At 48.9% G+C, this 13,265-nt stretch overlaps 1 protein-coding gene across 7 annotated transcripts in view; it reads left to right on the top strand.

Moving 5' to 3' along the window:
- asap2a (ArfGAP with SH3 domain, ankyrin repeat and PH domain 2a) overlaps positions 1 to 13,265 on the top strand; it is a 111,709-nt gene that overhangs the window by 92,154 nt on the left and 6,290 nt on the right. For 2 of the 7 annotated variants that reach the window (XM_045723375.1, XM_045723378.1), the window contains 13 exons: positions 2,112 to 2,245; positions 3,212 to 3,306; positions 5,072 to 5,261; positions 5,840 to 5,925; positions 6,223 to 6,338; positions 7,177 to 7,244; positions 8,214 to 8,327; positions 8,509 to 8,755; positions 9,728 to 9,853; positions 10,226 to 10,343; positions 10,670 to 10,725; positions 10,948 to 11,027; positions 11,709 to 11,828. In XM_045723375.1, the coding sequence (XP_045579331.1) occupies positions 2,112 to 2,245; positions 3,212 to 3,306; positions 5,072 to 5,261; positions 5,840 to 5,925; positions 6,223 to 6,338; positions 7,177 to 7,244; positions 8,214 to 8,327; positions 8,509 to 8,755; positions 9,728 to 9,853; positions 10,226 to 10,343; positions 10,670 to 10,725; positions 10,948 to 11,027; positions 11,709 to 11,828 (1,550 nt within the window). The remainder of the gene's footprint in view (positions 1 to 2,111; positions 2,246 to 3,211; positions 3,307 to 5,071; positions 5,262 to 5,839; positions 5,926 to 6,222; positions 6,339 to 7,176; positions 7,245 to 8,213; positions 8,328 to 8,508; positions 8,756 to 9,727; positions 9,854 to 10,225; positions 10,344 to 10,669; positions 10,726 to 10,947; positions 11,028 to 11,708; positions 11,829 to 13,265) is intronic. The other 5 variants (XM_045723377.1, XM_045723379.1, XM_045723376.1 and 2 more) reach the window with 4 other exon arrangements.

Below are 13,265 nucleotides of genomic sequence, written 5' to 3' on the forward strand. Positions count from 1 at the left end.
CCTCTCTCTCTCGCTCTCCTCTCTCTCTCGCGCTCTCCTCTCTCTCTCGCGCTCTCCTCTCTCTCTCGCGCTCTCCTCTCTCTCTCGCGCTCTCCTCTCTCTCTCGCGCTCTCCTCTCTCTCTCGCGCTCTCCTCTCTCTCGCGCTCTCCTCTCTCTCTCGCGCTCTCCTCTCTCTCGCGCTCTCCTCTCTCTCTCGCGCTCTCCTCTCTCTCTCGCGCTCTCCTCTCTCTCTCGCGCTCTCCTCTCTCTCTCTCGCGCTCTCCTCTCTCTCTCTCGCTCTCTCCTCTCTCTCTCGCTCTCCTCTCTCTCTCGCGCTCTCCTCTCTCTCTCGCGCTCTCCTCTCTCTCTCGCTCTCCTCTCTCTCTCGCGCTCTCCTCTCTCTCTCGCGCTCTCCTCTCTCTCTCGCGCTCTCCTCTCTCTCTCGCGCTCTCCTCTCTCCCTCGCGCTCTCCTCTCTCTCGCGCTCTCCTCTCTCGCGCTCTCCTCTCTCGCGCTCTCCTCTCTCGCGCTCTCCTCTCTCGCGCTCTCCTCTCTCGCGCTCTCCTCTCTCGCGCTCTCCTCTCTCGCGCTCTCCTCTCTCGCGCTCTCCTCTCTCGCTCTCTCCTCTCTCGCGCTCTCCTCTCTCGCGGCTCTCCTCTCTCGCTCCTCCTCTCTCGCGCTCTCCTCGCTCGCTCTCTCCTCTCGCGCTCTCTCGCCGCGCCTCTCTTCGCGCTCTCCTCTCGCTTCCCTCTCGCTCTCCTCTCGCTCTCTCGCTCTCCTCTCGCTCTCCTCTCGCTCTCCTCTCGCTCTCTCTCTCGCTCTCTCCTCGCCTCTCCTCTCGCTCTCCTCTCTCTCTCCTCTCGCCCCTCTCTCTCTCTCCTCTCGCTCCTCTCTCTCGCTCCTCTCTCTCGCTCTCCTCTCTCTCCCCTCTCCTCCCTCTCTCGCTCCTCGCTCTCCCTCTCTCGCTCCTCTCTCCTCTCGCCCCTCTCTCGCTCCTCCTCCGCTCGCCCCCTCCTCGCTCCCTCTCCTCGCTCCCCTCCCCTCGCTCTCCCTCTCCTCGCTCCCCTCTCCTCGCTCCCTCTCCTCGCTCCCCTCTCCTCGCTCCTCTCCCCCCCCCTCCTCTCTCCCCCTCCTCTCTCCTCTCTCTCCCTCTCTCCTCTCTCTCCTCGCTCCTCTCTCTCCTCGCTCCTCTCTCTCCTCGCTCCTCTCTCCCCTCTCTCCTCTCTCTCCTCTCTCTCCTCGCTCCTCTCTCTCCTCGCTCCTCTCTCTCCTCGCTCCTCTCTCTCGCTTCCTCTCTCTCTCGCTTCCTCTCTCCTCGCTCCTCTCTCTCTCGCTCCTCTCGCTTCTCGCTTCCTCTCGCTTCTCTCCTTCTCGCTTCCTCGCTCCCTCTCTCTCTCGTCCCTCTCTCCTCGCTCCTCTCTCTCTCGCTTCCTCTCGCTTCCTCGCTCCTCTCGCTCCTCGCTTCCTCTCTCTCCTCGCTCCTCTCTCTCCTCGCTCCTCTCTCTCCTCGCTCCTCTCTCCTCGCTCCTCTCTCCTCGCTCCTCTCTCCTCGCTCCTCTCGCTTCCTCTCCTCTCTCTCTCGCTCCTCTCCTCTCTCTCTCGCTCCTCTCTCTCTCGCTCCTCTCCTCTCTCTCCTCTCTCCTCTCTCTCTCGCTCCCCTCCTCTCGCTCGCTCCTCTCTCTCGCTCCTCTCTCTCCTCGCTCCTCTCTCTCCTCGCTCCTCTCTCTCCTCGCTCCTCTCTCGCTCCTCTCTCTCGCCTCCTCTCTCTCGCTCCTCTCTCGCTCCTCTCTCCTTCCTCTCTCTCGCTCCTCTCTCCTTCCTCTCTCTCGCTCCTCTCTCCTCTCTCTCGCTCCTCTCTCCTCTCTCTCGCTCCTCTCTCCTCTCTCTCGCTCCTCTCTCTCCTTCATCTCTCTCGCTCCTCTCTCTCGCTCCTCTCTCTCCTTCATCTCTCTCCTTCATCTCTCTCGCTCCTCTCTCTCGCTCCTCTCTCTCGCTCCTCTCTCTCGCTCCTCTCTCTCGCTCCTCTCTCTCGCTCCTCTCTCTCGCTCGCTCCTCTCTCTCGCTCCTCTCTCTCTCTCGCTCTCTCTCTCTCGCTCCTCTCTCTCTCTCGCTCCTCTCTCCCTTCTTCACAGACCCTACCTGGCTCTCCACTAACCTGGGCATCCTGACCTGTATTGAGTGTTCTGGGATCCACAGGGAGCTGGGAGTCCATTACTCCAGGATCCAATCCCTCACACTGGATGTCCTCAGCACCTCTGAACTCTTGGTAAGAAGCAATTTTGTGCTAGAATGCTCAGCACACATCAGCTAGTTTCACATTATGGCGATAAGGTGCTGTGGCGCTGGGAGGTTAGGCACAGTCATGTTGGAAAGTAAACAGGTGGCACATCCGCTTAGGTTAGTTAGCAAAACCTTGGAAAACACTGGCTCTCCCAGTGCACTGCCATTCTTGCTGTTGTAATGGGAGAATCTCAGTAGCATGTCCTTGATTCCTCGCGTCCTCTCACCTCCTTTTCAAAACCCATTGGATGAGAAGGTCAGAAGTCCCTTCTGGAAATCGAGTTGAGATTCTCCCAATGTGAAAACACTTTCACAGTGCAGCTGATGATTTACTGCTGGTGGGAGAGTACCAAGTATACCAACGCCCTTGTCCTAATTCTACTGAACTCTCCATCCTCTGCTGCGCTCCATTGGGATAGATACAGTATTACAGAAGCTTGGAGCTGCTTCCACTTTGCATATTTCACATTTCATCTGGCTTTCTAATATCAATTTGGTGCAATTTATTGGCCGTAAATCATTTGGGGCTGAGATGATTGCCCGTGTTAAGACGCCAGGGGTGTAATCATTAGCCGAAAAAACGTTCAGTTTTCCAACTAAAACGAGAGTTTCTGTTGGACAAATTCAGGTAGGTCCCTCCCCGCTTCGTTCCGCTTGTTTCCGTTTCAGAAACGTTTTGCAACAGAATAGGTGGAATGAATACGCCCCAGTCTTTCACATTATTTGGCCACACGGAGATGGGTGGAACGCGTGCAGTGCACACACACCCCCCACACACACACACACCATTGATTTTAAGCGTTTGCTGAAGTAGCAGAGCAGAATAAATGGAGTATGAGATGAATGTGGACAGTATAAACTGTACTGTAGCACCCTCGGATAAGAGGCTCATTTGCACTTTTATGGACTGTCACTCTGGTAAGCTCTTACATGTTTGTGTGTTACCATGAAGCTGGCCAAGAACGTGGGGAATGCAGGCTTTAACGACATCATGGAGGCGTGTCTATCTGCGGAAGATGTGGTCAAACCCAACCCTGCCAGTGACATGTAAGTTTTCTCTCTCTCCCTCACACTCTCTCTCCCTCACACTCTCACACTCTCTCTCTCTCTCACACTCTCACACTCGTTATCTCGCTTTTTCCTCTGGCTCTTTCCCAACATGCAAACACTCTATCCTCTCCTTCTTTCATCAGTCTCTATCCCTTTCTCTACCTTCTCAGGGTCCCATTAAAGTAGACCCCCCCCGAAAGTGACTGTAAGGAGGTGACCTAAATGGCACCCTATTCCCTAATATAGTGGCCTACTTTTGACCAGGACCCCTAAGGCTCTGGTCAAAATTAGGACAGTATGTAGGGAATATGGTACCATTCGGGATGCAGCCTTAGAGCGGTTGGGCCCGTGACCTTACAGTTACCTATTGGCAACATGTCACCACAGAGACACTCGTACCCATTCGTTATGGATGGAGCAATCAGGAAGGCATCACTAACTGAACAGTTTTATTCAATAAGCTTAAGAGAATTCTATGCGTTCTGTTGTTGTTGGCACACGACTCGGCGTATGTACAACCCAAGTAAAATTGAGCACACATATGAGAAACCTAATACATCCCTCCTAGATGAATTGAACGTTTTAGTTTGAGCTCTAAGCTCATTTACGGCTGTAAGTATCAGATACATGTATTTACACACTTAGACTGCGTTGCCACAGGCAGCCCAATTCTGATATTGTTTTCCAGTTATTGGCAAAAGAACTGATCTGAATGGTTAGAATTGGGATGCCTGTGTAAACACAGCCTTAAAGGGATCATTCAGAAATGCATTTTTGGGTCGAATTACCCTCACCTTGAGTTGTCTGAAGGCCCATGGTTACAGAATCTACAATAATCCAGTATTTACTTCAGGCTACAGCCAGGAGTTAGCATATTAGCATGGTCAGAATTCATGACTGTTAACAGCCGAACCGATGTTAGCAAAGCTGCACTGCAACTTCCTCAAACACTTCAAACTAGGTTTGGTAGCGTCGATACTCATGAATAACCTGTCCATGTTTTTCTTCCATGTAAGAATGTTATTTCTGCAATAAAATGTAAACGTATGAATGCTTTGATAGTTCCATCAAGCCACTGGTGAGAAAGATGTGGCTGTGAGACCACAACAAAAACGGATGCGGCTGTGAGACCACAACAAAAACGGATGCGGCTGTGAGACCACAACAAAAACGGATGCGGCTGTGAGACCACAACAGAAACGGATGCGGCTGTGAGACCACAACAGAAACGGATGCGGCTGTGAGACCACAACAGAAACGGATGCGGCTGTGAGACCACAACAGAAACGGATGCGGCTGTGAGACCACAACAGAAACGGATGCGGCTGTGAGACCACAACAGAAACGGATGCGGCTGTGAGACCACAACAGAAACGGATGCGGCTGTGAGACCACAACAGAAACGGATGCGGCTGTGAGACCACAACAGAAACGGATGCGGCTGTGAGACTATAAGGAATTGGTTCCAGTTTTTAGTGACAAAATCCCAGCAACTATTTCAGCATTTTGCACGTAAAAAAATTCCCTGCAAACTCCACCAACTATCGAACTTAGTTTGAAGTGTTTTCGGCTTGCAGTGCAGCTTTTCTAGCATCGGTTTGGCTGCTTACTGTCATTAATTTGGAATTCTGTAGCCAGAAGTAAATAATGTATTATTGTGGATTCTGGACCTTCAGACAACAACTAAAGGTAATTCGACCCAAATATACATTCTGGCTGAACTATCCCTTTTATGTGTATGGCCTTTCTCCTTCTGGTGCAGGCAAGCCCGTAAGGACTTCATCACAGCCAAGTACACAGAGAAGCGTTTCGCCAGGAGGAAGTGTCCAGACGGGGCGTCTAAGCTGCACACCCTGTGTGACGCGGTCAAAGCCCGGGACATTTTCTCTCTGATCCAGGTGTACGCGGAGGGAGTTGACCTGATGGAGCCCATCCCCCTGGCCAACGGACATGTGAGTCTACATGTCCACACCAATACCCCCTGTCACATGAGCGTGCTGACCCCAGCCATACCATGCTGGTACAGATATTTTATCCACATTGTCCTTTCCAGGCCATCACTATACAGCTTGGATTGGCTTGGCTCTGCTTGGCTCAGTAGTGTGAATTAACCCCAACTCTCAATTGACTTCATTTTAGCTTGGGGTGAGGTGGTTTTACATTGGGAACACGACTGTGCATCAACATTTGATCTGTCCAGGTGCTCTCAACTGCCACAGCTGTAGTGGAATTCAAATGGCAGTATTTTTGGTTAATTCTCTTTGCTGGGCTGTGAAAAGCAACTGCTCCTGGGAGTGTAAATGCTTTGTGTAATAGATCAATCATCACTAAAAACACCTGGCTCACATTCAGGGCTGTTACTGCTTTTACTGCCTATAGCAAAGCAGACTACCAAAAGGGAGCATATGTGCAGATTTTGATCAAAGTCCAGGTGTTTCTCGGTGTCAGCCACTCCATTTTGGCTCTGATATGTCTTTGTGTCCCTGAGGTCTCACCACGGCCATTTTGGATCTTCTGTGTGTGGTTGCAGGAACAAGGAGAGACGGCCCTTCACCTAGCGGTCAGACTAGTGGACAGGACCTCGCTCCATATCGTCGACTTCCTCACTCAAAACAGGCAAGGGAATAAAAGTAAACGTCAATGAGCTTTTTTGTAGGAACACTACCCGTCATAAATATCATGAGAACGACTCAACAGATGTCAAGAACGGTCATAACAGCTTATGACGACTGACTTAACACGGCCATCACACAAACTACTCGGTTATTGTTTTTTAACACAGTCCCACAGAATGCAAATGAATTTGTTCAGAACAAGTGCTGAAATAATGGTGATGAGTGACTGTCGTCCTGTGTTTCTGGTTATCCTTCCAACTCTCACTGACTGCCTCCCCCTGTCTGTTCTCCCCCACAGTGTGAACCTGGACAAGCAGACAGCCAAAGGCAGCACGGCCCTCCACTACTGCTGCCTGACTGACAACATGGAGTGTTTGAAACTGCTGCTGCGGGGCAAGGCATCCATCGACATTGGTAAGAGAACATTACATCTCTCTTCTACTGGGAAGGACTGGTTTGGAAACAACATGGATACAAAATGCTAGTGTAGACTTTGTTTATTGTTGTCGAGTGTAGTGCAAGAAACTGATTCATGTCGACCCAATAACCTGATTTATGTTTTAATTCATAGCTATAGAAATGATAACTAATAGACTGCCAAACAGAATTATTAAGACACAAACACACACAGAAGCACATGAACGTGCCTTGTTTTGGTCAGGCAGAGTTCCCAGAGGCCCTTGGTTTGCCAAGAGACCCTACTTTCTCACAACAGCTCAAACGCTCTGCTTCAGTCTGACTCCATACAAACCGGCCCATGATCAGACCGAGATGATGAGAAGGAGAGACACAGACTATTTAGTGTGGGAGTCCTGCTAATGATCTCTCTCCAGCAACAGAGTTGACAAAGGAACAGGGGGCCATGGTCTGTGGACCAGCGTGTGTCGTCATGTGCCGAGGAATCGCCTCGTTTCACACACTATCTAGTTTACAGAGACGCGGAGGTGTTGTTACAAACGCGGCTGTTGACAAACAAGTCTTGACAAACATGGCCTACTGCCAAAGCAGTAGGCGCCCTGGCAGCCTAGAGGTATGCTAGCGTTGTGTTGACAGGCTGTTGAGTTGGGTGTAGATATCTTCCTAATTCATGCTGTCGTAGCCTAGAGGTGATAATTGTGTCTCGGGTTACTTGTCAGCGCTCATCTAGGAGGTGTTGATCTTGAGTGGTGGAGGACACAGGGTATAATTTAGTAAATGGATGCATACGAAGTAAATGGATGATAAATGAATGGATGAAGATGTCTTCCTGTAGCTAATGAGTCTGGGGAGACGCCGCTGGACATCGCTAAGAGACTGAAGCACCTGCAGTGTGAGGAGCTGGTGAGTGGCGTGTGTGTGTGAGAAAGATGAGTGGAATCTGTGTGGGTAGCTGGACAGGTAGGATGACTGACAGTGAAGGTGAACAGGTGGTCACGGGTCAGGTGACAGAGGAATGGATGAGACTGAGGCAGGAATCCCTTTAACCATAAAGTGGTATATTTACTGAGTTAGTCTGTGCTGCATAACAAAGGAAACAGAATAACGTGTAGCCAATCAAATCCATCATCACAAACATCTAATCATAACAATCATTCATTATTAACATCATTTAGGGAATTCAACAATCCAGTTCATTAATAAGTCAATAGGAATCATCGGTGAATCATTTAGGCTCATAACTATTTATCATAAATCATGAAAGAATAATACAAAGAGTGATCAGTTATTCAATCTATAATCGCCATAAGTTGGATATCAGTCGATCAGTTCAACAAACAATGACTTTCTTATTTCACCCTTTCAAGTGTCTTCATGTGTACATGTAATTTCATTACATTTTAACCATACCAATTGGATCATTGGCCATTCACATTACACAAAATGTTTGAAGCGTGCGCTCCAAGCCGCGCTCCGCGGTAATAACTCTAAACAACAACTGATGGCCCGCTCTCCCGATCGCAACAGATAGTTCAGATGAAAGGTAACAGAGTCTGTGGACTTACGTGGATTCATGGACGCACAGAACTTCTGGATTAGACAGAGTGAAGGAAGAGAAAGCAGCGCGATCAGGCGATGGTGATTTCCTCCTTTTATGGAGTGGAGATCTGTCGGACATTTCCACCTGACCTAATTAAAGCGCCCCTGGCCCAGCTGAGTAAGTGGCAATGAATTAAAGGATTATTCCACCAACTCCATGGGCTTTTTCTACTGTGTGTGTGTGTGTGCGTGCATCTTTAGCAAGATAGTGACTCCTCATCGCCAAGCTTTATTTGAGCCATTTAATCAGTGTGTGTGTGTGTGTGTGTGTAGCTGAACACGGCGTTGGCGGGGAAGTTCAACGTCCACGTGCACGTAGAGTACGAGTGGCGTCTGCACCATGAAGACATGGACGAGAGTGACGAGGACCTGGATGAGAAGGTGAGGGTGAGGACTCACTTCAGATTATACACACACACACACACACACACACACACCATGAACTCACCACACACACACCATGAACTCACCACACACACACCATGAACTCTACATACACACATGCATGCATAACACAAACACACCCTGATGACCTTTCTATAACCTTTTGACCCCTGTCCTCCCTCAGCCCAGCCCCCACCGGCGAGAGGAACGCCCAGTCAGCTGCTACACCCCTGGCTCCAACTCCCACCGCCAGCCCAGCCCTGCTTCCCTGGCACGGGACGCTTCCAGCCTGGCCAAGGACAAGCAGCGTGGTGGGTACATGCCCAACCTGGTCAACAACGAGACCTACGGCACCATCCTCAACGCCAGCCCCCCCGCGCCCGGGGGGCCCACCCCCACCTCTGCACCCCCTTTGCCCCCACGAAACATAGGTGCTTTGTCTTTCGTTTTTTATGTGATGGCAATGTGGGCGCTGCATGTATAGAGAGCCACATTCGTTTGGCGAAACGTTCCAAATTCTATGAACAAGTTTAGTTTGTTCAGGGAATCAGTGTGAATGCTATCTGAGCACTGATTTTTGGTTTCAGAATGTTCAAAACATGCTCCTGATTTGAAGTTATCATGATCCATATCAAATGACCCCGGCATCAAGCCCTTTTCAACCCAGATTCACTTCTCGTCCTCCTCGTAATTTTTGGAGAATTATATTTATAATACATGCCCAATGGGTTCAATTCAAATAGAGGGAAATCTCAATTTGGCCACGTATCTGTCATAGAGTGTAGATGGCCTTCTCTAATTAGTGCATGGCCCCATGGTGACTTGTGTGGCGCTCTGACCTATTTGACAGTTACATTGGCGGCGGCAGAGTGAGCTAGTGAGTTACTTTTCCCGAAAGGTTCTCAGTCTGTGCTCCATAGTCCATGATGAGAGGCAGACTGAAAATAACCCAACATATCACTGGAAAGAAATTTGAACTCGATTGAAAATAGCCTGAAAACGTTCAATTCCTGACTTGAATTTGCATCTGACTGCTCACATTCCACCGTGCTGAACAATTCGATTCAATTCAACTCACTTCGAAGCGCATGTTGTCTTTACTTACTTGGGCCCATTGCCCCACAAAGAGCATTGGCCATCTGCAGCTCCTCTCCAGCAAACTTGACTTTGGGCAGTCTTATCTATTTAATTCCAGGAGTAGCCAATCTTTCTGTGTTCTGCTTTGGTGTCAAGTCTCAATCAATCAATCAATCAATCAATCAAATGTATTTTATAAAGCCCTTTTTAACAGCAGCAGTTATCGAAAAGTGCTTTACAGATACTCAACCTAAAACCCCAAAGAGCAAGAAATGCATGTCTCCAGGTGCCAGAGCATATCTTCTCTCCCACTCCTCTCTCCCCAGTCCAGTCATCAGGGTCCTCTGGGTGGAAGCCTGGCTCTATAGACCTGGGGGTCCGACAGAGGTCCTCCTCAGACCCCCCCAATATCCACCCCCCCGTACCCCCCATGAGGGTCACATCAACCACTGGTAGGCACCTCACCTCCAGGCCTTGTTGTCTGAACACATCATAATCATAACCACAATCATTATCGTAATCAAAATAATCCTGGTAAATGATTGTACATAGCGTTATTGTCGATAGGTTATGTTACAGTATATATAAGGCACATGCAGTATGATTACAACATGATGTACAAAGATGACACCGAGGAGAAAAACACCCAGTTTAGATGAAGAAGAGAAAGAGATGGGTAACTTGCATAGAGATTGAAAGAGGACTCATCTTTGTATCTGTGCCATTATGTTGTCTGTGACCGCCTCAATGGCGCCGTCTATGCCATCTCCATTTTGTCTATCTAGAGCCCTCTTTCAACCTCTTATCTCTCTCTGTCCCCCCAGGTCTTGCTCCTCCCCCCGTGGCCAAGACAGTGAGTATGATGGAGGCGATGAACCAACAGTCTAAACCAGGGACCGGACAGGGTCACAACAGAGCCCCAACACCTAAGTCTCCTTCTGGGTGAGTGCGCACACACACACACACACACATTGGACATACACCCCTGCCTAAGGCAGCATGTTTTACTTTGATGAACACAAAGCAAGTTTGCCTTTGGAAAATAGCGTGTAGGGTTTCTGGTTTACCACTTCATTAACTTCCAAGCTGAGCTCTCCTAAAAGACAAACAGCTTAACAGTATTCATCCACATGGCTCTACTCAAGCTCCCACAGGTCTGAGTTGTGTGACTGTTAAAGGGAAATGCACTGTGGGGTAAATGTGTGCGTGTTGATTTGAAGCACATCCTTAACAGCAGTTGACTACAATGTTATGCGTGTGGTTTTTAGCAACGACAAAAGCTTCAGCAAAGGACCGACTCGAACTGGGTCCATCGAAAGACCAGGTGGGTGTAAAAAATTAAAAAAATAAAAAAATAAAAAAATATTTACTCTGTAAATAATCTGGAAAAGCATGATAAGTAGCATAGTCAGATAACAACATACCGGCCTATACGTAACATTTTTATCTGTGGGTCGGCTGCAGACAATCTGGTTGTGTGATTTTTGTCTGTGTGGAACAGTTTGTGTTTTCACAACGACGTCATTGAATCCTCTTCCTCCTCCAGCTAAAGAAGTGCCGGGATATCCCCAGAACTCAATAGGTCAATCGCTGCCTCCCGCCCCCATGCCTAGGAAGACCTATCCGGTGAGTTCCCCCGACCTTACCGTTGACCTTATATGATCGTTTGCCCTGTTGTTGATTGTGATTGGACAGTCATGGACAATACAGAGACACTTATTGGACATCACCATCTGATCTCGTCGTTGTGTTTCAGTTGGTCTTATTGTCCCGTGCACTCTGAGTATCACTGGCTCTAACAGTGTTTTCTCCTTCCTGTACCCCTTGGAACATGGAATGCTAAGTGGGAGGGAAACCTTGACGTGTGTATTTGTTCTTGACAGATGGGGAAACCTCTCATCTCTCTGTCCCTAGCTCAGTGCTAGCAATCTGTGTCATACGGGCTCACCGTGTAAACCACTGACAGATCAGGGATAGCCTGTGGTGAAAACATGCGATGCACAACTCCCCCTATGCAATCCTCCAGTGGTCAATGTGGAAGTGGGCGTCAAGCATTCCAAAGGAGTGACAGACAGATACTTCAGTTAAACGACAGCATCTGTCTGCAGAACGGTCAAGTACACCTGCCTGTCTGCATAGAAATAGAATGACTAGAATGAGGGGGAAAAGCCCCTGAGACCATGGCAATTTGACAGTGCACTCGTCATGGGTGCACTCGATATGGCCACCGTGACGGAAGGTTGACTAGAATGGGAATGTTGGTTCTAGTAATTATATTGCTATGCCCGTCTGGCCGTCTCTCTTCAGAAGCAGAGGCCCAAGCGGGTGAAGGCCATCTACAACTGTATGGCGGACAATGCAGACGAGCTGACCTTCTCTGAGGGGGAGGTGATCGTGGTGGACGGGGAGGAGGACCAGGAGTGGTGGGTGAGTAGCAACTAGATCAGGCTACTATTTTGTGTGTTGGATGTGTGAAAAGTGGTGTGTGTGTGTGTTCGTCTTCATTCACGCGCAGTGAGAGCAGTCCGGCCCAGTTCTAGTCCAAATCTGGCCTATTCCAGAGAGTCCACTGAGCATGTGCCAGAAATCTTGGTGGCCCCAGTAGCACAAAGCAATGACCTCATTCTAGCCATCCTTCTTTCTCTCCCTCCCTCCCTTCCTCTCCCTCTCTCCCGCCCGCCCCCGCCTGCCTTCCTTCCTCTGCGGAGTCCGTTGTCTGAATACAGACCAGCTGCAACTTGTTTTTCCAAAAGCCACCTCTGTAAACATGACCGTATTTAGTCACTTATTCTCCATGGGACTTTGTGTTATAGATGCCTTTCCAAATGCCTTCCGCTCTCTTTTTCTGACTTCAGTGGTATTTTGTTTATGTCCGCGCCTGAATTGACAACAACTGAAGTAGAAATGAAAAGGTGTTAGAAGTCAAATGTGTTTGTCTTCTGCTGATGACTCTTAAGGGGAAAGTAATCCAAAAGTAACTGTACAAATAATCAGATTACGTTACTGATTACAATTTTGGACAGATGTTTACTAGTAACTGTAACAGTAGTTTACTAGTAACTGTAACGGATTACATTAGAAAGTAACCTACCCAACCTAGCCATAAGCTACGGTGCCTTCGGAAAGTATTCAGACCCCTTGACTTTTTCCACATTTTGTTAGGTAACAGCCTTATTGTAAAATGTATTATTGTTTTTTTTCTCGTCAATCTACACGCATTACCCCATAATGACGAAGCAAAAATAGGTTTTTAGACATTTTTGCTAATTTATTAAAAATAAACTGAAATATCACATTGTCATAAGTACATTTACTCAGTACTTTGTTGAAGGACCTTTGGCAGCGATTACAGCCTTGATTCTTCTTGGGTATGACGCTACAAGCTTTCCACCCCTGTATTTGGGGAGTTTTGATCGGGTTCAAGTCTGGGCTCTGTCTAGGCCACTCAAGGACTTTCAGAGACTTGTCCCGAAGCCGCACTTGCGTTATCTTGTGTGCTTAAGGGTCGTTGTCCTGCTGGAAGGTAAACCTTCGCCCCTCAGTCTGCGCTCTGGAGCAGGTTTTCATCAAGGATCTCTCCTGTACTTTGCTCCGTTCTGACTAGTCTCCCAGTCCCTGCCACTGAAAAACTTCCCCAAAGCATAATGCTGCCACCACCATGCTTCACCGTAGGGATGGTGCCAGGTTTCCTCCAGACATGATACTTGGCAACTGTTACAGACCTATATCCATCCTACCCTGCCTTTCTAAAGTCTTCGAAAGCCAAGTTAACAAACAGAGAACCTACCATTTCGAATCCCACCGTACCTTCTCCGCTATGCAATCTGGTTTCAGAGCTGGTCATGGGTGCATCTCAGCCACGCT

The sequence above is a fragment of the Salmo salar genome, chromosome ssa09 (genome assembly GCF_905237065.1).
Source record: "Salmo salar chromosome ssa09, Ssal_v3.1, whole genome shotgun sequence".
In the NCBI taxonomy this organism is placed as follows: domain Eukaryota; kingdom Metazoa; phylum Chordata; class Actinopteri; order Salmoniformes; family Salmonidae; genus Salmo; species Salmo salar.